This window comes from Salvelinus alpinus, chromosome 7 (assembly GCF_045679555.1).
Source record: "Salvelinus alpinus chromosome 7, SLU_Salpinus.1, whole genome shotgun sequence".
Classification (NCBI taxonomy): Eukaryota; Metazoa; Chordata; class Actinopteri; order Salmoniformes; family Salmonidae; genus Salvelinus; species Salvelinus alpinus.
In genome coordinates this window covers 29091567-29116038 of record NC_092092.1, presented here as the reverse complement: position 1 = coordinate 29116038, position 24472 = coordinate 29091567, and the positions used below count along the sequence as shown (strand labels likewise).

General features: G+C 45.2%; 1 protein-coding gene across 6 annotated transcripts in view; it reads right to left on the bottom strand.

Moving 5' to 3' along the window:
- Positions 1-301: 301 nt before the first annotated feature.
- Positions 302-24472, bottom strand: part of LOC139580158 (histone acetyltransferase p300-like) — a 56300-nt gene continuing 32129 nt past the window's right edge. For 3 of the 6 annotated variants that reach the window (XM_071408706.1, XM_071408705.1, XM_071408700.1), the window contains exons 12-29: positions 19939-20021; positions 19523-19690; positions 16616-17077; positions 15876-16305; positions 15565-15683; positions 15194-15433; positions 14283-14371; positions 13322-13432; positions 12661-12717; positions 12455-12532; positions 12276-12343; positions 11993-12143; positions 10670-10816; positions 10262-10541; positions 9829-10023; positions 9464-9625; positions 7111-7392; positions 302-5546 (exon numbers count right to left, since the gene is read on the bottom strand). In XM_071408706.1, the coding sequence (XP_071264807.1) occupies positions 2442-5546; positions 7111-7392; positions 9464-9625; positions 9829-10023; positions 10262-10541; positions 10670-10816; positions 11993-12143; positions 12276-12343; positions 12455-12532; positions 12661-12717; positions 13322-13432; positions 14283-14371; positions 15194-15433; positions 15565-15683; positions 15876-16305; positions 16616-17077; positions 19523-19690; positions 19939-20021 (6227 nt within the window). In that variant the 3' untranslated portion in view covers positions 302-2441. The remainder of the gene's footprint in view (positions 5547-7110; positions 7393-9463; positions 9626-9828; positions 10024-10261; positions 10542-10669; positions 10817-11992; positions 12144-12275; positions 12344-12454; positions 12533-12660; positions 12718-13321; positions 13433-14282; positions 14372-15193; positions 15434-15564; positions 15684-15875; positions 16306-16615; positions 17078-19522; positions 19691-19938; positions 20022-24472) is intronic. The other 3 variants (XM_071408702.1, XM_071408703.1, XM_071408704.1) reach the window with 3 other exon arrangements.

The window sequence follows — 24472 nt, the reverse complement described above, 5'->3', positions numbered from 1 at the left end:
TTTTGTGCATATGGACAATTTGTGATCTTATTTCAGCTCATGAAACCAGCGCTTTACATGTTGCATTTATATTTTTGTTCAGTGTATTATTGGCTGTCATGGGCGAGATATGTGTTATCCGTCCCACCAATGTCTGATGGGTTGAGGGATGGGATTCAACCAATTTCATCATGTGATGGAAATGTAGCTAGTGAAATAAGCCATTTCAACATACAGCTATTTTTCCAATGGTACAAACATACTTTATTGTACAATTAAATTGGCCAAAAAAATAACCAAAATAACTTAAATAAGAAACCAATGAAAATGGAGCAACAGTTATTTATTTTTTGCTTCCTCTCAGCAAGCACCAAAGTATTGTAACAGAAAAGTGGTCAAAGATTCCATTTGAACACTAAACACAGTCTTAATTCCAGTTTCTTTAGGCAGAAAGAATAAGCAAAACAAAAGTTCAGTTGCCATGGTTTGTACAGTGATTCAGTATGTATACAAGTGTACATTTCATCAAAATGGCATGATATACTCAAACAGCCCCAAAGAGGGCTGTGAATGACCGCAGTGTCATTTTACATCACCATTACATCTTCAATACAAAAAAAGTTTAATCTATTAATTCCTGTAGCTTCAAGTTTTATTTTCAAAAAAATAAAATTAAATAATATCTATATATAAAATACAAGCTTTCCTTGTTTTTTTATAAAATAAGTCTCAAGATATATTGCCACTTGTTTTTTTCCCCTCCCCCAAATCTCAACCTTTAGAGAAAAATAAGTGAACTTGTGAAATCTTGTGTAATTCTTTAATATGAGGCAAAATTATGAATTCATTTTCTGACCACAGTAATAAGCCTTCTCACGTTTTGTGCATGTGTTCATGTGAATGTGTTGGTGTTCACAGCAATCAAGATGTTATGTTGCAATATCCCCAGTTAAAAAAAAATATATACACAAAGGCTCATTGGTGCTCATGACCTACACCCCATACTGTACCTTTCAGAAATCAATACTTTTACATAGTTTGGGAGACCAGGTTGCTAGGAAACCAAATCGAGAAAATCAGCAGTAGAAAAAGAGTCTCTGCTCATCATAGGTCTGAAAGTCTGTACAGCGCAAATGTATGATTTTCATTTTATTATTACAAACAGTATTTCATTAAAGTCCAGTTTTTGTACAGTAATAACATTAAATTAAAACCAACAGTCAGGGTAAAAGAAGAGGGGCTAGTGACCAGGATGAGAGGGGAAGAGGGGCTTGTGACTAGGATGAGAGGGGAAGAGGGGCTTGTGACTAGGATGCGAGGGGAAGGGTAGCATCATTGACAAAAGTTAAAAGTTCCTAGGAAAGCCCTTCACACCTTCCCCATATCCCCTTCATGTTTCAGTTCATGATGGTATATACACACACTACATGGAGCCATCCATCAATCCTCCAAATCAGCTGGCAACATCAGTAGTAAGTTTCTCATCCATCGTCCTGTTTTTAAGTGTAGGGGTAAAGGGGAGTGTAGGACAGGGTTACCCAAACTCTGTCCTGGGCCCCCCCCGGGTGCACATTTTGGTTTTGCCCTAGCACATCAGTTGCTTCAAATAATCAAAGCTTGATGATGAGTTGGTTATTTGAATCAGCCGTTTACTGCTAGGGCAAAAACCAAAACATGAACCCGGGAGGGGGGAAACCCTGGCGTAGAAGATCTGGGCGTCCAACGACCCGAGATGCTCACAGACAATCCTAGAAGGCGATCAGCCACCCCCTGCTCACCTCCCCAGCAATAATGTTTCGGTTTCACTTGGATCCCTAACAAAATCAGGAAAAAAATACACTTGCCCTTCTTTCAACCCTCTCGGTTTTTGGACAGTCATTAACAAAAATATATTCTTCTATTTGAATTGTAGCAGTTGCAAAGTACATCTGCCCCCCCACCCCCCCAAAAAAGATATGACATTTGTTTGTAGATCCAGCAAAAATAATATTGATAATTATAATAAAAAAACACTTCTCTGCAAAACAGATACAATCATGACTGGTTTTATGGAGGAAAACCGAACGATAGAAAGGTCCATTGTATTAACTCACCTCAATTGTCCACCACATTTAAAATCTTAAAAATATTTGTAAAAAAGGCAAAATTCTCAGTCCCCAAAAATATTACTTGTGTCATATACTAAGGAAGAAATCTCTACTGTCCAGAAACCCCTTACACATTTTGTACACAATTGGCAAAAATATATAGATATATATTAACAGCAATAACTTACCATTCGTTCAATTTATTCATTTATTGACTTGTAGATTTAACGTTGCATCTCCCATAGGAAGTTGAGTTCTTTTCATTTATACATCAGAAAAATATTAAATAAAAATAACTTCAAAAACTGCCATCCCCCTTCCAGCCAGACCCATGAGGACAGTTCTTCAGAGCACTGAGACAGAAGTAGTAGTAGGCTACATAATGTCTAAACTGTTGTGGTTGTTTGTCCCCAGGTCCTGGTGGTTATTACCCAACATGTCTGACTGCCCTGGGCCATGCAAGCCTCCCATCCCACTTATCTGGGACATCATAGCACTCGGGTCCGAACCAAACGTACCCGGGTCCCCAGAGTTAGCCTGCTGCTGTTGTTGCTGTGACAATTGTTGTGGGTTTTGGGGGGCCACCATACCAGGGTGGTGCTGGGAGAGATGACCCGGGTGCGGAGAGCCTGTCTGGGTCTGGGGGGAGATGCGGTGAGGGGAGGGCTGGGGCTGCATGCGTGGCGAGGGGCTGGAGTGGGGCGGCTGGGACTGTGGCCGAGGGGAGGGCTGAGGGGAACGCACCTGGTTACTGAGGGACTGACCGCCCAGAGCCTGGCCCTGGAGGTGGGGGTGTGGGGACTGGGCCATCTGCTGCTGGGGGCTCATAGGACTGCCGTGCTGGGCAGGCGAGCCCCCTCCTAGGTGCTGCTGCTGGAGTAGTCTCTGGTGAAGGGCCTGCTGGAGCATGGCATGGGAAGACTGGGGCTGACCACCTTGGCCTTGCTGGGGACCCTGCTGCCCCTGTTGGAGCTGCCCAGGCCCCCCACCCCCATCCTGCTGTTGCTGTTGCTGTTGTTGCTGCTGTTGCATCTGGTGCTGTAGCCTCTGTTGCAGGGCTGTGGCTACCTGCTGGGACATTGTTCCAGGGTAGCCCTGTCCTTGTTGGCCCGGCCCTGGACCGGGCTGGGGCCCCTGGGGGCCTCCCCCACCCTGCTGCGGCCCTCCCCCGCCACCAGGCTGGGTCTGGCCAGGTTGACCAGGCTGGCCCTGATGCATGAAGCCCTGCTGGCCCTGACCCTGCTGCTGTTGTTGGGGGGGCTGGGGCTGCTGGAACTGACCATTGTTACTCATCTGTTGTTGCTGCTGCTGTTGGAGGTGCCTTCTCATCAGAATCTCTCTGAACTGGGGAGTCATGTTGGACATGGGGGTGCCTTGGCCTGGCATACTGCCTTGTTGTTGTTGTTGTTGTTGTAGTGCTGCCATTTGCTGCTGTTGCTGCAGACTCCCAGGCAGGAGGGGGCGCTGCTGCTGCTGCTGTAACTGCTGTAGCTGAGCCATAGTGGACATATTTACTCCTCCGCCTGCCTGGCCCATGTTCATCCCTGGCTGGGCTACTCCGGGGTTTACGTTCACCTGCTGACCATCCATGACCACCTGGTTACCCCCAGGGCCCATTCCTGCCCCACCAGGGGCCCCCTGGAACCGCACGCCTCCGGGCCCCCCTCCTCCCGGGGCCCCCGGCACCCCTGGACCTCCCTGGTATCGGGCAGCTCGCTGCTTGATGAAGGCAGCCATGAGGAGGGGGTTGGAGCGGAGGATATTGAGGACCTGTTGATGCTGGCCGGGGGAGCTGGGGGAACGGAGGGTACGCAGGAGGTCCTGTAGAGCTGCCTGGGGGAGGTTCCCTGTTCCTACCATCGCTGCCGCCGCCCCGGCCACACCCCCTGGACCTCCCATCAGCCCCATTAACCCCCCTTGCCCTGCCTGCTGTTGTTGCTGACTTTGCTGTTGTTGTTGCTGGACAAGCTGCCGCTGCTGCTGTTGCTGGGCGAGCTGTTGTTGTTGCTGCGGTGTCAGGTGACCCATCTGTCCCATCATGCCTTGCCTCTGCTGGGGTGCCATCCCACCCGGGCCGCCCCACTGCTGTTGGTTAGGATTCTGGAGTGGGGCCTGCTGCTGGAGCTGAACCTGGGGAGAGAGCTGCGACTGGGGGCCGCCTTGCTGCTGCATGCCTCCTTGCTGCTGCATGCCTCCTTGCTGCTGCATGCCTCCTTGCTGCTGCATGCCTCCTTGCCCCACCACCATCCCCTGCTGCTCCATATGAGTCCTCCCTGCCACACCCTGGCCCTGGGGAGCCATCCCCTGGGGCCCTGCAATGCCTGCTCCTGGGTGGGCCATGCCTTGCATCTGGGCCTGGGGGTTCTGGTGGTGGGGGTGAGGGGGCATCATGCCTCCACCCTGGGCCGCCTGCTGCCTTTGGAGGATCTGGGCTTGAGCCTGGGCCATCTGACGCTGTGTCTCTGCCACACGCTGAATCTTCAACGCTATCTCCACCGCTGCCGGAGGAGGCCCCTGTTGCTGCTGCTGCCCCTGGGACATGGAGCCCTGGCCAGGGTTTGCCTGCTGCTGTGGAGGTGTGGCTGGGCCCAGACCGGGTTTGCCCAGGGACTGGTGGAGGGGAGAGGCACCTGGAGGTCTGGGGGTGTAAGGGGGAAGACCTCCTGGGTGCTTCATCTGCTGGACATTTGGAGACTGGCCCTGCTGCTGCTGTTGGAGCTGTTGTTGGACCATCTGTTGCTGCTGAGGAGAGTTCATCATTACCCCTCCACTATGCTGCATCTGCTGCTGGAACTGGTGGTGCATGTGGTGCTGCTGGGGAATGCCGCCCTGCTGCTGTAACTGCTGCTGTTGCCCTGGGGGGCCCTGACCCATTCCCTGCTGGGGTCCGAGAGGCATGTTCCCCTGGGTGGGGGTCTGAGGCGTGGGGGGCTGTGTGCCCACGGACATGGGGGTACTGGGCCCTGTGGTGCTGTTTCCCGGGGACGGTAGCCCACCGTTGCCCCCCGGTCCCGGAGGTGGCTGACCCACCCTCTGCATACTGGCCATCCTCCTCCGCAGCATCTGGGCCTGCTGGAGCCGATGCTGGAGCTGCTGCTGCCTCAGCTTGTGCTTGATGTTCAGACAGAACGGTACGGGACACTTGTTCTCCTGGCAGTGCTTGGCGTGGTAGCAGCACAGGGCGATGAGTTGCTTGCAGATGGGGCAGCCGCCGTTGGTCTTGCGCTTGCAACCTTTCGTATGCTGCACCACACGCTTCATCTTCTGGCAGGACGGCAGGCTGCAGTTGGCGTTGCGACACTGGCAGGCGTGAACCAGAGACTGGATGCAGCGCTGGATGCTGAGGCGGCGCGAGTCTCCAGGGTTGGCGATGGACGAAGCGGCCGAGTTGTTGCTCTCGTCATCCAGGCCCAGACCCAGCTTCTCCATCTTGTGAATGTGCCCCTTAGAGTTGTAGCAGGTGATGCACAGGTCATAGTCCTGGGACAGAGAGAGGAGAAAGTAGCATATAGGTGTTGGTTACACCACACTTTACTTATCATCCCCTTATTAGAATTACCCTAAAACAAATCTTAGTTTGACTTTTCAGCCAGTTACTCTTCTATACCCTCCTAGCCCACTCTATACCCATCCAACCCCCTCCCCAGAGCCGGATGATACATTTAACCATTTAGCTCAATAACAATATATTTTTTTAAATGTATAAACAGGTACTGTATCATAAGTGTAAACATCTTTCCTACCTAACGCAGTCTCTTCTGTGAGCTGCTCCACACTACAACCAGTTGTGAGCTGCTCCACACTACAACCAGTTGTGAGCTGCTCCACACTACAACCAGTTGTGAGCTGCTCCACACTACAACCAGTTGTGAGCTGCTCCACACTACAACCAGTTGTGAGCTGCTCCACACTACAACCAGTTGTGAGCTGCTCCACACTACAACCAGTTGTGAGCTGCGGGCTTTTGCTGCCTGACAGTTGACATTTTGCTCAAACTAAGCTGTGTATGGGCGCGTGTAATCATTTATCTACATAACGAACTGACAGCTTTGGGAATGAATATTTTTTCCCCCATCAATTACATAGCCTAGATTGAAAAAAGCATTATTACAACATTGTTTTCACAGGCCCAGTGAATGGTTTTCACTGACGTGGATGAATGAATGGCCCAGAGGGATAACAAAACCTCCCAGGGCCAGCGGGAAGGCCCACAGGTAGCCCTGTATGTCCAGTCCTGCAATGAGTAGATGGGAGAGGCAGGACTTGCAATGTGTCGAGTGTCTCAAATAGTCCTATTTTAGCGTTCGGCAACGCAGATGCTCGTTGACGAGAGCGAGCAGTTTGGATGCAATAATTGAATAACGTACTCGTTATTATGCAACTCTCCCGCACACAGTGAGGCCAGTTTGCTTTCCCTGTAAGCTACATACTACACCACCTGAGGAAGTGGGAACTCAAAATACATTAGCTAGATTACTTTCATGTCCTACAAAAAAAACGTTCCATCTGTAGGCCTAGGCTACTTGATGTATTCAATGTGAATGGCATGCTACGCTCCACAGGTGCATCGTCTCTAAACCATATTAGCCTCGCGCCACGCTGCTATGTAAAGTGGTGTCATTTGCTCAATATTGAGAAATAAATGTTACTCACAGAAAGCTTACACTCTCCTCTCTTTAACAATTAAACAGTAGTTGCTTTAAAAACGGTTTTTCCCGCAATTGCAATGTATATGCTTGCGCTTATCAGCATACAGCTCTCCCTCATGCACAGATGGGAAAAGGGGGAGTGAGGTCGGGCAGCAAAACAGGGATAGGGCACTTTAATTGCAGGGAATCAGGATAATGCACATTACTGTTGACCAAACAGTGGTTTTAGTAACCCCCTAAAAAAGTACACGCAGGAACATTGTGTAGCCTAATCATTGAAAATTACAGACTTAAACACGTGTTGTAAGAGGAAGGCAATGTTGGTGTTAAATTTTCTGTTTATCGTCCCAGCTCTTCTCTTCCTCCACCCCTCTAACCTGAACCCTAACCCTCACCTCGCAGACGGTGCAGTGGTAGCGTGTCTCCACGTGGCCCTTGCACTCGTTGCAGGTGTAGACGAAGCGGTCCTGGCTCTGGTTGTGGAGCTCCACCAGCATGCACATGGAGCTCCACTTGGACCTGCGCAGCGAGCTGAACTCTAGGTGTTTGTCGCGGGCCAGGGTGAGAAAGGCGTCGCGCCCGTCCATCAGGTCGCAGGCCATCAGGCCGTCGGGGTCCGTGATGGGGCCCAGCGTGTTGGACATAGGCGCCGCTATCAGACGGATCACAAAGAATACCTGGCGAGGAGAGAGCGGAACAGAGTTAAGGGAGAAGATATTTTGACCTGTTTTATTTTATGTGTTGTGTATATGTTGTCTGTCAAAGGTCATTTTAACTTGATTGTACAATAGAGGGCACTATATGTTGGGGTCATGGGTCACATGTACAGTTGAAGTCAGAAGTTCACATACACCTTAGTCAAATACATTTAAACTCAGTTTTTCCACAATTCCTGACATTTAATCCTAATACAAATTCCCTGTCTTAGGTCAGTTAGGATCACCACTTTATTTTATGAATGTGAAATGTCAGAATAATAGTAGACAATGATTTCAGCTTTTAATTCTTTCATCACATTCCCAGTGGGTCAGAAGTTTACAGCCTTCCACAAGCTTCCCACAATAAGTTGGGTGAATTTTGGCCCATTCCTCCTGACAGAGCTGGTGTAACTGAGTCAGGTTTGTAAGCCTCCTTGCTCGCACACGCTTTTTCAGTTCTGCCCACAAATGTTCTATAGGATTGAGGTCAGGGCTTTGTGATGGCCACTCCAATACCTTCACTTTGTTGTCCTTGAGCCTTTTTGACACAACTTTGGAAGTTTGCTTGGGGTCATTGTCCATTTGGAAGACTAATTTGCAACCAAGCTTTAACTTCCTGACTGATGTCTTCAGATGTTGTTTCAAAATATAGCCACATAATTTTCCTTCCTCATGATGCCATCTATTTTGTGAAGTGCACCAGTCCCTCCTGCAGCAAAGCACCCCCACAACATGATGCTGCCACACCCGTGCTTCACGGTTGGGATGGTGTTCTTCGGCTTGCAAGCCTCCCCCTTTTTCCTCCAAACATAACGATGGTCATTATGTCCAAACAGTTCTATTTTTGTTTAAATCAGACCAGAGGACATTTCTCCAAAAAGTACAACCTTTGTCCTCATGTGCAGTTGCAAACCATAGTCTGGATTTTTTATGGCGGTTTTGTAGCAGTGGCTTCTTCCTTGCTGAACTGCCTTTCAGGTTGTCGATATAAGACTTGTTTTTACTGTGGATATAAATACTTTTGTACCTGTTTCCTCCAGCATCTTCACAAGGTCCTTTGCTGTGGTTCTGGGATTGATTTGCACTTCTCGCTCCAAAGTACATTCATCTCTAGGAGACAGAATGCGTCTCTTTCCTGAGCGGTATGACGACTGCGTGGTCCCATGGTGTTTATACTTGCGTACTATTGTTTGTACAGATGAATGTGGTACCTTCAGGCGTTTGGAAATTGCTCCCAAGGATGAACCAGACTTGTGGAGGTCTATAATTTTTTTTCCTGAGGTCTTGGCTGATTTCTTCTGATTTTCCCATGTCAAGCAAAGAGGCACTGAGTTTGAAGGTAGGCCTTGAAATACATCCACAGGTACACCTCCAATTGACTCAAATTATGTCAATTAGCCTATCAGAAGCTTCTAAAGCATGACATAATTTTCTAGAATTTCCCAAGCTGTTTAAAGGTACAGTCAACCTAGTGTATGTAAACCTCTGACCCACTGGAATTGTGATCAGTGAAATAATCTGTCTGTAAACAATTGTTGGAAAAATTGTGTCATGCACAAAGTAGATGTCCAAACCGACTTGCCAAAACTATAGTTTTAACAAGAAATGTGTGGAGTGGTTGAAAAACAAGTTTTAATTACTCCAACCTAAGTGTATGTAAACTTCCGACTTCAACTGTATATAGATAGCACATGAAAGGTTAGCACAGGTGAGAGAGGGCATACAGGTCTTACCATATCACAGAACATTTTACCTCTACACCTTTTCTATGCAAATATTTTTATTGGAACTAAACCATTTATCTTTTGTATGCTCAATAAATGGGAACTTCACCGGAAAAGAGTTAACGTTTGGAAAACAATTTCGGCTCTCTCCTGTGCCATGAGCTTTTTATAGGAAATCGCCACTACAACGGTCTTAGTGGAAAGTGTTTTTAGGTTGTGAAAGTGACTCGTTCAGATATTAAACCTGATTCTCACCAATTTACTACATAATGTTTGCAACTTATGTTCAGAAATACAATAAAAACACGCAAGTCACTCCCTCCTACCTCTTTGTGCTTCTCCATGCTGGCGTAGAGTTTCTGAGAGAGGTCATTGGACACGTTGGGCAAGCCTGGCTTCTTTTTATTGGCTCGGCTCATGCTGCTCTTATTCTTAGAAGTCTTCTTGGTGTTCTTCTTCTTGGCGTTCTTGCTGTCGCCCTTCGTGGCCTGGAGGTGAATTACACACACCACAGTAGTAACCATTTTTATTTACAACCAATGTAGAAATGCAATTCATACAAAAATCTATTCAACATTTTGTATTAAGTGAAACGTAAAAACAGAATCAAATTATCACACTGATTGAAAGAGATCAAATGAAATCACATCAAAACAAACCCAAAGATCCATATGAACACACTGCAATGTACCTTGTGGTAAATGTCCATCCCACTTACATCTATGCTCTCGTTGGAAGTGCTGTTTTCCTCTCTCTTCCTCTCCTCCTCCTCCTGCTCCAGCTCCTTGATGCTCTCCTCCAGCACGTTGGGCCAGAAGTCCCCCTCAAAGTACGGCAGCTCCTTGGCACTTGTCAGACGGTCCTCTGTGGCCTGCTTGAAGATGTCCTGAGTGAGGGACAGAAAGATATTAAACCCAGATTTAAGAAACACTCCACTCGTCCTGCTTTATGTAACAAATGTGTAACACCACTTCAAGTTGTCACAACATGAACAGTGATAAAATGGTGCTTCTCAGAGGCCAATCCATGACTGTCCTTGTGCGCTCAACCCTCCACTTACCGATGAAGACAATTTATAACAATTCTAACTTTGACCCCCGCAAGGACCCCTCAAGCCTCTTTACCTTGAAGTCATGCACGATGCGCTCTGCCACAGCCTTGTCCAGCATCTTCCTATACCACTCCTGAAGCCTCTTGGGCTTGGGGATCTTCTGGTCCATAGGGTGACAGTGGAAGATGTAGTCGTCCCCTTCACTAGGTGGGCACGCCCAGATGTGACCCGTCGTGTACCCCAGCTTCTTGACATACTCCAGGTAGCCAATGAGAATCTCATGGTAGACACCCGTCCTCAGAGAACGAGGCTGGAAGAAGTGAACACTGTCCAGGTACGAGATGTACACGCGTCTGGGGGAGAGAGAGAGGAAGATGGAGAGATGGCGGGAGAGAGCAAGGATGAGGTCCAGTCCTTTGGGCATTAACATAAAACTGCTCCCCACGGAGTTGAGAAAATGTACCCTTCAAATAACTATCACCTCTGATTGGGAGGAGGACAGTCCGAGCCGTACTCCTGTACATGCATGCCGAAGAAGCAGACGTCAGCTCCATCGATGTCCTCAAACGCAAACAGGGCTTTCGTTCTGTATGGAAATGACTCACACATCTCCCCAGTGTCCACAAACCTGGAGAGAGACACGAGACGTCTGATGCTAGAATGAAAGCATGCATGCATACTAACAGGGTTGGTAGGTTACGTTCTAAATGTAATCCGTTAGTTTCTAGTTACAGTACCTATGCAAAATCATCAGTAACGTAACTTTTGGGTTACTCAAACTCAGTAATGTAATTGATTACTTTCACTTACTTTTCAATTACTTTCCCCTTAAGAGGCATTAGAAGACAAAAAGGATCCATCAAACGCATTTGGTGTGTCATCATAGTGGTCTCTGACTTGTGGTCAGACTTGCTCAGGTGAAACAAACTTAAGTCCAATGCAACGGTTCTCAATATTAAATCATTTCTAGGTAACAATTAAGTACCAAAATGTACTTCTTAGAAAGAACAATTACTCATGCAAAAGTTTTGCTAGGACTGTCGGAGTGGTCCGAGTTGGGAGGGGAAACTAGCTATTGGCAGAGAGGTTTGGAACTCTTATTGCTCTATTAACCAATTTACCACCTGGTGATGTCACCAGGCAGGCCAAAAGGCTGACATTTCAGGCTCTTTTCAAAACAGCTCTTACACAGAAAGGCTATTAATAATTTTACAATTTGACCATATTATTCAAATCTCATTGTGGAAATATAAAAAACACAAGAAAATCCCCTTTTTGACTGCACTGGGCATTAATTTGCACCTTTTTTCCAATGCTAAATTGAATGTCATTTTTCTCTCAAAGGTGACATAACGTTTTTTTTCCCACAAACATCCTTTCTGAATTTAAAAGTAATCCAAGTAGAAATCTAGTTTTTCCAAAAGTATCCAAAGTGACTACAATATTTTTGATAATCAGATTACATGTAATCAGTTACTCCCCAACCCTGCATTCCAATATATTTATATATTCACCATCTTTCATCATTCAGAGTTACTGCTTCTCCATCTACCATGCTCTGGTCTCAAACTCTTTCTACCTTGCAATTCTGAAACGGAAACCCCCCCCCCCCTCAAATTCTGAGATTTAAAAAAGGTGATGCAATCCTCTCAGATTTACAATGCCTAGGGGTAGTGGCTAGGGGTTGATTTGGGATTCAACAAATGACTACATTAACCCCACTCGTTCTGCCTCTTATCCCTTTCTCCTGTTCTACTTCAGGGAAACACGCTTACTATTCCCCCCAGTGGTGCATGTCCCTTACCTGGACTTCATGCCTGGTTTGACCTCTACCACCTTGTCAGAGACGTGGACCACTCGGATGGTGACGTCACCCGACTCAGGGTGGCTCTGACGCTTCAGGTAGTCATTCACTCTAGTCTCCAAATAACAGCCTAGCTTAGTGTGGGGCAACCCTGGAGAGAGGGAGATAAGCTTAATTACAAATAAGCTAGGTAAAGAAGGGAGGAACTACGTCAAATGGAGACGGGTAAGTAATATTTAGGGTTAAAAAGTTTAATTTTAATTTTAAAGACATCGGTACTTACTTTTGGCAGCATACTTGTTCTCTCTCCGTGTCTTATTCAACTTCTTTAAGCAGCCATCACAATTAAAACTGGTGGGTGAAACAGTTAATTAGCGTCAGTAGAGATGCCAGAACCTTCTAATAAGACTAACTGCTTCCTCTCTTCTGGTTACAGGGAACAAGGCATGCAGACAGACTTACCCTAACGGCCAGATAGTGTCGTTGTGCAGGACACAGATCTGGTGCATCTTACGTCCGCAGTCCATACATTCCACAAGTCTGCAGAGAGGAACGAGAGAGAAATAAATCAGACTGCTTACGTCGCCACAACTACATTGCGCTCACAATGCAATCACAACTTAAATTAAATTACTCAACAAGATATATACTTCCAACGGTGGACTTACAATTCAGGGTCCAGTGTGTCATTCTTCTTCTTCTCAAACTGATCTTTACCGATGGAACTGAAATTAGAAAGAGGAAATATAACACCCATACCGCAACAATAGCAACCAGGCCACCCCCAGTTAAAAAGCCTCATGAAAAAAAAATACGTTGAAAGGGTAAGGTGGATGAACCCCAGTCTAACCAACCAATAAAATACAGCTCAATAAACTCCAAATGACAATCAAGGTGAAAGCATAGGATTCTCTGGCAGGGCTCTCGTCCAAAATTTCATATAAAGTTTAAGACTCATTTAATATTTGGCCTGATTTTCAAATATGCAGTGTTTTCATCCCAATTTTGATTTACTGAAGAGGTGCTGCAGAACAAATGTAAGCCAATAGAGGAAAACCACAGTCTACGAGAGGTGAGACAAACAATAACTGCGACAGTAGAGCTGTACAATAAAACCAAATCAACTACTGTAGGAGAGAGAATACCACAGAAATGGAAGGAAGACATTCACAATAACAGCAAATGGAGGTACTTTAAAGCTGATATGAGGGAGAAGCTTGGCATATGAGGAGTCAAATAAAAGCCTAAAAATAAAAGAATAAAATAAAGTTTACGTTAAACCAAAAGAAAAGTTGAGGGAAGGCTAGTGGATGGTAACGTTCTACTCACGTCGGAGGCTGGGAGGGGTCGTCTCCCAGGGACACATTGTCCCCCTGGATTTCGTTGAAGCACTTCTCACAGAAGTGGTACCTGCCAGCAAGAAGCCCAAATTTTGGTGAACTACACCATTCCCCAACAGCACAGCCAATCACAGAGAAGGCACGGAGAGGCAGCCACCAATCAAGGCATGACAGGGTGGGAGCAAGCACGCAGGCACACAGGAGACAGGAGGAGCGCAGAGCAGGCAGGGCAGGTGTCGTCGTCAGAACAGCCAATCATGATTCAGGATAGAAGGGAAAGGGAGAGGGATAGGTGGGGTTTGGAGGCGCATGATTGGACCAGACAAAAAGCAAGCCAATGCAGATGTCACAAGCATTGACGACACAGGGAGAGGGCAGAAAGGGTTGGTTGGAGGAATGATTTGAATGGTGAGGAGAGAAGGAGAGGACAAGACAACATCCAGGACAACAGAGCAGAAGGCCAAGGCAAAGCACAGATTAGCGTTTTGGGCAGGAGAAGATGAGCAAAACCATCACAGCTACATATACAGCAGTGACAGAATCAACTGGAGGGGAAGGAAGGGGAAGCCTGGGACAATGCAGATACTGAACAGATAGATGAACAGCGACACAGACAATTGTTCTATTATAGAGCTCATTTTAAAGTGGATCCTTTCTTATTTTCAGTCAAGTATCAGTGCTGTCACAAATAATATTTGTGAATGTACATATTCGTACCTGATCACAGCCTACAGCTTTTGTTAGAAATTGAAGTCTGAAGAAATGTCCAGAAAGGCAGTAAAAAAGGACCGACTTAAAATGTAATTGCGTTAAGCACATGGATATTAAAATGGGGAAAAACGTGGCAAACCATTTATTCCCAGAGAAACACAAAATTCAACATACAGTCATTATGACATTGATCACCGTGTGTGTGGGTGTGTGAGACACACACTCGGCTCCCTTTCTACCTGTTCTGGTAGCTGAAGTAGGCCGCGTCCCGGGGTATAGTGCACAGCTGCTTCCCATAGCAGCACAACGTCTGGGGAGAAAACTCCAACTGAAGGAGGAAAAAAATGCAGGAAAGAGAGAAAGTTTGATGATAAATTAACACTTCTTTAATCCCCAAATTAACTTTCAAAAGAGATTAGTAGTAATATAATAATAACGTTATTTGTATAACGCTTTTCAATACAGGTAACAAAGTGATTCACATAAAATAACAAAAGTACTAACAAAGAAACAAAAGACAGGGGGAAGGACAATGAACAAAGATTACTAATTAAAAATCATACAATAAAGCATCTTTATGTTCAGTAGTGCCAGGAGTTGTACCGGACCATCCAAACAGGGAAAACTCTGGGCCCAATTCATGATAATGACACACCAATAGACACTAAAGGACAAAGACGATCGCTATATCACTATCTAGAGCTTCTTCACCAGCCAAAAACAATCCATTTTCATGGAGGCAATTTGGTTAGGCCAAAGGAATGTGCCAGTCCTGGATCACATGGCCCTTCAGGCTCATAGTCACAGTACATGACAACAGCTGTTCGGACTTATGGTCCTTCTGAGGGGCTTAACCCTGACATCCACACCACTTCTCTCATTTTCATAAAAAGGAGTCACTCCGGTCATCCCTGTGGACCGCTTAGCACATTCATGAGCAAAGTCATAAATAGCTGTAAGTTTATGTTCAATATTAAGTGTTGAAATGTAATATGGCGATGTTATGCCAACGATGAAATTAACCATCCCTCGTCTCCATGCACAGAATTGGATGTGAAACTAGCAATGCAATAACCACATCTAGCTGGAAACTATACGTCACACACACACACAGCTGAATACCAACCAGACACACACACACCCATCTCACCTTCCTGCCGCAGCAGTAGCCCAGGCTGACCATGACGGGGTCTATCTCAGCCTCGAACACCTCGGCCAGCTTGGAGCAGTACTTGTAGACGCGGGACGTCTTGCGGTTGTACAGCCATGCGTTGTTCAACATGACCCAGATGTCGTCCACGTACTGCCAGGGTTCCTGGTACTGACCAGTGTCCAGCTTACGCTTTATAGTGGACAGGTCCATGGGGGTCTTCACTATGTCAAAGTAGTCCTGGAGAGGGATATGGTCAAGTCAAGTTCCCTTTATTATTTGACAAGTGGGAAATTTGTGTGTAAAAAGTACATATCTTTTTAATAGAACATTAAAACCAGACTAAAACAGTGTGAATATTCAGTACATACAGGTATGCCCAGTAGATGAGGGTCCACAGGCTGTCTGAAGGGCAGAGACTCTGGGTCCTGGCGATACAGAGACTCCAGGGTAGGCATCAAGGCCTGGCGCAGCTCCTCTGGCTTGAAGACTGAGATAGGTGGGAGGAGAAGAGGAGGAGAGGAGGAGGAGAAGGGGTAGAGAGGTTAGGGTTGAAGTTGGATTCAGAAACCGACTATAACTCCGCAAGAACATTACCACAGAGATTGTGTATAGAGACGTTCAACTTGTACATAGTACATATGCCGTCACAGAATCATCAACAGAATAAAGCAGTCCTTACTCTTCTTCTTGTTCTGGGCACCAGACGGAATACCAGGGGAATCTGATCCCTTCTCCTCCTCTTTCGGCTCCATCTTCACCTCCGGTTTCCGGTCTTCCATCTTCACCCTTTCCTCACTCTTAACCCCCGACGATGACGTCGTTTCCATGGGAACACCTTTGCCCCCTTGGCCTCCACACTCCTCTTTCTTCACCCCCTCCATTTTGATGGGTTTGTTCTCCGTCTTGATGTTGGATAGCTTCCCCCCCTTGGAGCAGCCTTCCTCCCAGTCGTCCTCCTCGTCCTGCTGCTGCTTGACCTCCGCCTTGGGGTCCACGGAGGCCGAGGCGTCCGACTGGGAGGCCTGCTGGGAGGCCGTGTCCACACTGCTGACTGACGCTGGGGTCAGAGCCTGACAGTCCTGGGACTGGAAGCCACCCTTCTGGGACATCTGTGAGGAGAGATCGAGAGAGAGCGAGAGCTAAAAGTTAGAAAAAGATTGATACTACAAGAGAATGCAACAACAACCCCCATGGGAGTTACAGTGAAGGCGAGAGGTCACAGAGGAAATTCAAAAATAATTGTTTACTACATTGGCCATTAACTGCTCCATTTTGCAGCTGTATGTATCATGGTGGAGTCAATGTTGTGATCACTTCTGTAAACCAATGTACTATTTATACCATGTGTTGAAAATGGACGATTATAGCAGTATGTTTTTTCCTCTAAATTATCAAATATATCAAGTCAATTAATCTCACCGGAGTGCGAGGCGTGCGAGGGAGCTGGCCTCCATGGGGGTTGGGTGTTGTGGAGGGGTGACCAGGGTGAGATGGGGTGGTGGCCCCTGCTCCCATCCCCTGCTGCATGGGCTTGTTGGAGCCTGGTCCCTGGCTGCCGGGCCCTAGCTGCTGCTGGGGGCCTGGGGGGGCCAGCTGGGGCGGGTTAGGGGTGTGGGGCTGTGGGGTCTGTGAGCCAGCTAGCCTGGGTGGTGTTTGGTGGGGTGTGGGGGTGATGCTGCGGGCGGGGGAGGGCGAGCTCTGGCGCATGGCCGAGAGGTGGGTTATTGAGTTGGGCTGCTGGGGGTTGTTGGACGAGGGGCCTCCACCCACACTCTGGGGACCCATAGGCCCCACCGAGGGGACACCGCTACCCCCTCCGACCGAACCGGGCCCGGCTAGAGGGCTGTTGGCGGGGAGAGGGGAAGGAATGGGCATTGGAGTCTGTAGGGAGAAAGAGGGAAACGGAGAGAACAGATGAGGCATTTAGCATTCATACATTATTCAGAGGTTAACATAAACCATGTTCAACAGGGGCATCCTCCAATAAACCTCTACATGAGGACACACTAGTGTAGGCAGGAGGGTTTGACTTGTGCATATACAGATGTGTGGGAACGTATTAGTGATTATGTTTAGTTAATATGAGTCAATTAAAAACTACGGTTGCAACTTCCGAAGTTCACCAGTAAACTACGGGAATTTTGGAAACTTTCCATAAGTATTTTCATAATGTAAAATATATAAAATCATAAATTAAGACGATTGTAATATAAATAGAATGACAAAGCTGTAAAACATCCTAAATAGAACCCATCAAATACAGTTGGTTGTTTTCAATTAAAAATCACATTAAGGTATTTCATTGTTACCCAGACTGCCACCAATTTGGTTTCAAAACATTTACAACAAACACATTGACAGGGTCAAATGTGTGTAAAAAATATAAAGGATATTTCATGCTGAAATCCTAATTTCGTAACACCAACTGTATTTGATGGGTTCTATTTAGGATGTTTTACAGCTTTGTCATTCCTTTTATGTGTTTGTTGTAAATGTTTTGAAACCAAATTGGGGGCAGTTGTGAAAAAAAGTTAATACACTGCTCAAAAAAATTAAGGGAACACTAAAATAACACATCCTAGATCTGAATGAATGAAATATTGTTATTAAATACTTTTTTCTTTACATAGTTGAATGTGCTGACAAAATCACACAAAAATGATCAATGGAAATCAAATGTATCAACCCATGGAGGTCTGGATTTGGAGTCACACTCAAAATTAAAGTGGAAAACCACACTACAGGCTGATCCAACTTTGATGTAATGTCCTTAAAACAAGTCAAAATGAGGCTCAGTAGTGTGTGTGGCCTCCACGTGCCTGTATGACCTCCCTACAACGCCTGGGCATGCTCCTGATGAGGTGGCGGATGGTCTCCTGAGGGATCTCCTCCCAGACCTGGACTAAAGCATCCGCCAACTCCTGGACAGTCTGTGGTGCAACGTGGCGTTGGTGGATGGAGCGAGACATGATGTCCCAGATGTGCTCAATTGGATTCAGGTCTGGGGAACGGGCGGGCCAGTCCATAGCATCAATGCCTTCCTCTTGCAGGAACTGCTGACACACTCCAGCCACATTAGGTCTAGCATTGTCTTGCATTAAGAGGAACCCAGGGCCAACCGCACCAGCATATGGTCTCACAAGGGGTCTGAGGATCTCATCTCGGTACCTAATGGCAGTCAGGCTACCTCTGGCGAGCCCATGGAGGGCTGTGCGGCCCCCCAAAGAAATGTCACCCCACACCATGACCCACCCACCGCCAAACCGGTCATGCTGGAGGATGTTGCAGGCAGCAGAACGTTCTCCACGGCGTCTCCAGACTCTGTCACGTCTGTCACATGTGCTCAGTGTGAACCTGCTTTCATCTGTGAAGAGCACAGGGCGCCAGTGGCGAATTTGCCAATCTTGGTGTTCTCTGGCAAATGCCAAACGTCCTGCACGGTGTTGGGCTGTAAGCACAACCCCCACCTGTGGACGTCGGGCCCTCATACCATCCTCATGGAGTCTGTTTCTGACCGTTTGAGCAGACACATGCACATTTGTGGCCTGCTGGAGGTCATTTTGCAGGGCTCTGGCAGTGCTCCTCCTGCTCCTCCTTGCACAAAGGCGGAGGTAGTGGTCCTGCTGCTGGGTTGTTGCCCTCCTACGGCCTCCTCCACGTCTCCTGATGTACTGGCCTGTCTCCTGGTAGCGCCTCCATGCTCTGGACACTACGCTGACAGACACAGCAAACCTTCTTGCCATAGCTCGCATTGATGTGCCATCCTGGATGAGCTGCACTACCTGAGCCACTTGTGTGGGTTGTAGACTCCGTCTCATGCTACCACTAGAGTGAAAGCACCGCCAGCATTCAAAAGTGACCAAAACATCAGCCAGGAAGCATAGGAACTGAGAAGTGGTCTGTGGTCACCACCTGCAGAACCACTCCTTTATTGGGGGTGTCTCGCTAATTGCCTATAATTTCCACCTGTTGTCTATACTATTTGCACAACAGCATGTGAAATTTATTGTCAATCAGTGTTGCTTCCTAAGTGGACAGTTTGATTTCACAGAAGTATGATTGACTTGGAGTTACATTGTGTTGTTTAAGTGTTCCCTTTATTTTTTTGAGCAGTGTATATATTTTTTTTTAAACTGTTAAATCCGGTTGGACTGGGCAATTACAAAAATGCCTGAAAACTCCAGCAACTTTAGTAAACTATGGGTAGTTTATAACCCTAATTAAAACAAACAGCATTGAAGCCCTCATATGGGTGGTCAAGCACCAATACTTTTTGCGTACCCAATCTGTCCATCGACGTAGACCACATACTTCCACCTCTCTCACCTGTGCCATGCCTCCCTGGTTGCCTTGCTGGTTCATGCCAGGCTGTGCCATGCCGGGCTGCCCCGTGCCGAGGCCTGGTCCTGGGCTGGAGCCTGGGAACTGTCCCTGGGGAAGGTACTGGTTCTGGCCCACGTTGGGCTGGCCCATCCTGGGGTTCCCCATGCCCATCTACAGGAGACAACAGGCATTGTTTACAATAGAGCTTATATTAGTCCTTTGACACTTTGGATACTAGGGACTACTCTGTATGTGACATCAATGTATACATTAGTGCTATGACATATGGTTCCTCTTGCAATGGAATAGGTCTATAAGATCTACTGAAGACTCAAACTTTTATATTTGGGTTTAATGGTTTATTTTCCAATGAAAGGCTTATGCCCATTAAGTGCATGTAAAGCCTTGAGCACACTGACCTGGTTGATGGGTGTGAGGGGGAGAGGAGGGGTGGACCTCTGGCCCATAGACTGCATCCCCATCTGGTTGAACTGGTTCATACCTGAAGAAAACAGTCATGAGGATCATAGCATACAGAGAACCCCGCTAGTATAGCAATTAGGGATATGCATATTTCCATTTGAGGATACATGGCATCTGATACATTTTAGTTTGAAACGAGTCGGTGCGATTCGGTTTGATTAGAGAACGAGTGCATAAACACATTCATTTTTCATTCAAGAAAGGGTTTAAACCTCTGTTTAAACCCTTTCTCATGCTTGGAGTCTTCACAGATTTGGCATAAATCGTGTGACAAAACACTTTCATATACTGCTGTTTGTAATATCATATACTAAGCATTTAACAATTGAATTACACCTCGACCTTGATCCTGTGAAAGTCCTAGATATTTCTGTCACTCTTTTTGTATGGATACCTCTTAACATTTCGTATCTGTGAAAACAGTTTATTGGCACACGTATCCAAAACAATGTGAATGCAAAATCCAATGCTTCAAACAGAAAAGGGTACATTTTATGATTCATTTTTAAAAAGTTTTTAAAAACCCTACCACCATTAACGGGGTTCTTCAATAATTACGCATAAGTGGTTTGATGCGCATTTGATGTCTAGCTGTTTAGTTACGTGGGGACACAATCACACAACATCAGGATTTTCTGAATGACAGTCAAGTGATAAAGAGCTTGTGTGATACTGCATGCGATTTAACAGCCAAGGTGCGGCAATTAATGTTGATCTCGAGGACTGACAGAACATTGGCGTCTTTGTTGTTGCGGCGGTCAAGACAATTAGCCTACTTCGTGGACGACAAATCAAAATTCCTGAAGTAAGATTAGTGTACATTTTGATCGTTTGTTTTCCGAGTTTATACAGAGCAATTGAGAATGTGAACTTGTTTTGTTTTTTTAACAGAAATTGATATATATATATATATATTTTTTTTTATATATATATTTTTTTTATTAAATTGCTTGTTTTTCATTTTTGCATATAAACCCCAAAAACGTGATATTTCGATGTTCAAATGTGGGTGGGGTTAGTTGCCTGGTCAAGCGCACAGCCAACACTTCCCGTCCTTTCAAAGTAGAAGGGCACCCTTCTATAGATCTATTAATTAATTACTGCCTTTACCGTGCCATGATAAGGTACGTTTTCTGCATAAGATAGTGTGTATTGACTTATTAATGAACTGTTGGTACTGTAAATGGTTAACTGACTGATATATCCTATCCATCCACTGTTAAGCTTATTAAATTTGGGGCGGCAGGTAGCCTAGTGGTTAGAGCGTTGGGCCAGTAACCGAAAGGTTGCTAGATCGAATCCCCGAGCTGACAACGTAAAAATCTGTCGTTCTGCCCCTGAACAAGGCAGTTAACCCACTGTTCCTAGGCCGTCATTGTAAATAAGAATTTGTTCTTCAATGACTTAAATGGCCTTTAAATAAAAGGTAAAATATATATATTTTTAAACAAAATGCTATACAGCCTAAACCAGCATCTATTGCTAGACTAGAGACTTGCCCTTGCCCTAGTTAGTCAGTGGTTGCACATATAACTAGCTGGAACGAAGCAAGGTGTGTACAGCAGACATGTATATTTTTTTTTTAACAAAAATATCTATTTACAACAGGTCTCCAGCTACTCAGAACCGTCACATCAGTCTGATAGGGTGTAGTAGGTGTGTCCAGCTTACACCTGTGCAAATCTGTGTGTATAGCAATAGAATGAAACATCCAACAAATGCCTTAAGTGTGGAGCTGTAGGTCCACCACACTCCGAAGGGTTGTAGGGTCCAGAAACAACCCATAGACACTTGTGGAGATCTGAGAGAATTGGACAGGTGTAACCAATATTGCAAAAATTCCTCCAAGCCTATCAGAGGGTAGCTCTCACCCATCAATCCCTCTCAGATCTCAACAAGTGTCTATACTCTGGGTAGTAGGGACTAGGGGTTGCTTCTTGACAGGCCATGGGAATTATGGTAGCTCAGTTGGTCATAGGAATGGGATTGAGAAATCGAGTACTTGAACGGTCATCAAAACTCTATGTTTAACATCTTTTTCAAATACTGTAAAACTATTTGTAAGAAATTGCCTTAAGTCTACATTAACTTGCTTTGACACTAGTGTTCCATTTTGGCATTTGAGGGACACAAAAAAAATAATATATGAATGTACCAAGCATCACACTTCTGCTCCCCAAATTCCCTTTCCCCTGTCTCACGCAATTGAGTTACAACTGCTCCCTCCACACACAGTGTGTGCCTAAATAAATGCCTATAAAAACGTATATAACTGATGGGATACACAAGCTATAGTCCTTGCCAAATGACAACAGTTTTATCACAAATTCTAAATGGACTGGTTGACTGAAGTAGGGAAATGTGGGTGTTGCAACAATGAGCTGTAGTTTTGGAATAATTGCGTCATTATCCGCTTAGGCTACTTCGCAGTTCATCACTACTTACCACAGCCAGTCAAAATTGGCTAGATCATAAATATTCATACATGTATTGCTTTTTGGTCTTAAGGTTAACAGTGTGGTTAGGTTTAAAATCCGATTTTAAGAAGGGAAATTGAAGAAACAGGTAGGGTTTATGACTCTGTGGCAACTAACGTTAGTGACAACCCTACATTGTGAACTGCTAGTGGTATTTAGAATTGGTTAGCCTAGGCTATTACCCCCCTAAACATACAGGTTCCACTGAAAATATACAATAACATGTCTTTATAAAACAATATTTTATAAAGACAGTATTTATCAGAATCATTAAGCCTAGGCCGACTCGCCAAACAGATGTCCGGCCATAATACATCCCCATGCAGTGTTCAATGCAGAATTGCTTATTATGCAAGTTCCTTAAATTAAGTCTGTATATCAAAAAGACAGATTTGGGTTTGTAACCCTGAAAAGTGTCTTTCAACTTGCCAAATTGAGCCACTTTTCAAATAATCACTAAGAATAACTGTTCCAGATGAGAGACGCAAATTACTTCGCACTATTCTGTTCTATTTTACTGATTATATCCTGGGGCTGTTTTTTTTTTACTATAAAAAAGGTGGACTGTGATAAGGGTCAGGAAATAATTGGACTGCTAAATTTAAAAAAACAAGGCTATGCCATTGCACAACCATAGGCTTCTACAAGCAAGTCCCACACTGCTGATGTTACTACTTTTTTAAAGCTTGTGTTCCACGATATAATATAACCCAGCTATTAAGTTTCAATACATTTGACTGAATATATACTGGGGGCAGCAGGTAGCTGGATGGAATCCCCGAGCTGACAAGGTACAAATCTGTCCTTCTGCCCCTGAACCCACTGTTCCTAGGACATCATTGTAAATAAGAATTTGTTCTTAACTGATTTGCCTAGTTAAATTAATTATTGAGGCAATTTAGCAATTAGGATAAGTTATCGGTAATGGTTGATATATTAGGCATTGTTACACAGTTGCCATAAAGATAAATGCAGTTTTTTTCCAGTGCCGCCTTCGGTCAAATGCCCATCCATTGTCAGTCAGGCCCTCTCAAATTTGCTGTCAAATACTTGCTTCCTATGTCCTTGGGAGAATCTCAATTGCATTTCTTTAATTGAATATAAGAATTTGTTCTTAACTGACTTACCTAGTTAAATAAAAGGTAAAATACAATTTGTTGCATCCTCGTCTCCTTCTCAAAACCCATTGCATGAGAAGGTCAGAGGTCCCCGCCTTTTTTGAGGCGGCGAGAGGACATGACGAATGAAGGAAACGCTATAGAGATTCTTCTTGTTTCATCCATTCCTCACCTCCCTCTCAAAGCATATTGGGCTCCAATGCACTTTAAAGGAGAAGCAAGGAGTGGAGGAAACAATAAATGCGATGTCTAGTTCACACACACAAAGCTTGAAGTGTACTGAATAATGATTTCATTATTGTCAATGCTTTGACGGAACCCAATGTATTAATATTATTGTAAGAAATTATTTTATGAACTATAAAAAAGGCTGTTGATCTTTATCATTCTTCTGGAAGGTTTAACATGGCTATAAATGATAGAAGTTGACTAAAGCAAACAGACCCAACTACTAGGCATAACAAACAAAAAAATACACGTATATGTTTTGTTGTTGCTAGGCGTTATGGTCTCATTGTGCCTATCTAAACTCTTATTCCTTTAACTATACATGTGAAACTGCAAGAAAATCACATTTAAATGTACAGCACCAGTAAAAGGTTGACACCTACTCATTCAAGGGTTTATTTATATTTACTATTTTCGACATTGTAGAATAATAGTGAAGACATCAAAACTATGAAACATAGAATCCTGTAGTAACCAAAAATGTGGTAAACAAATTAAAATATTTTATATTTAAGATTCTTCAAAGTAGTCACCCTTTGCCCTGATGACAGCTTTGCACACTCTTGGCATTCTCTCAACCAGCTTCACCTGGAATGATTTTCCAACAGTCTTGAAGAAGTTACCACATATGCTACGCACTTGTTGGC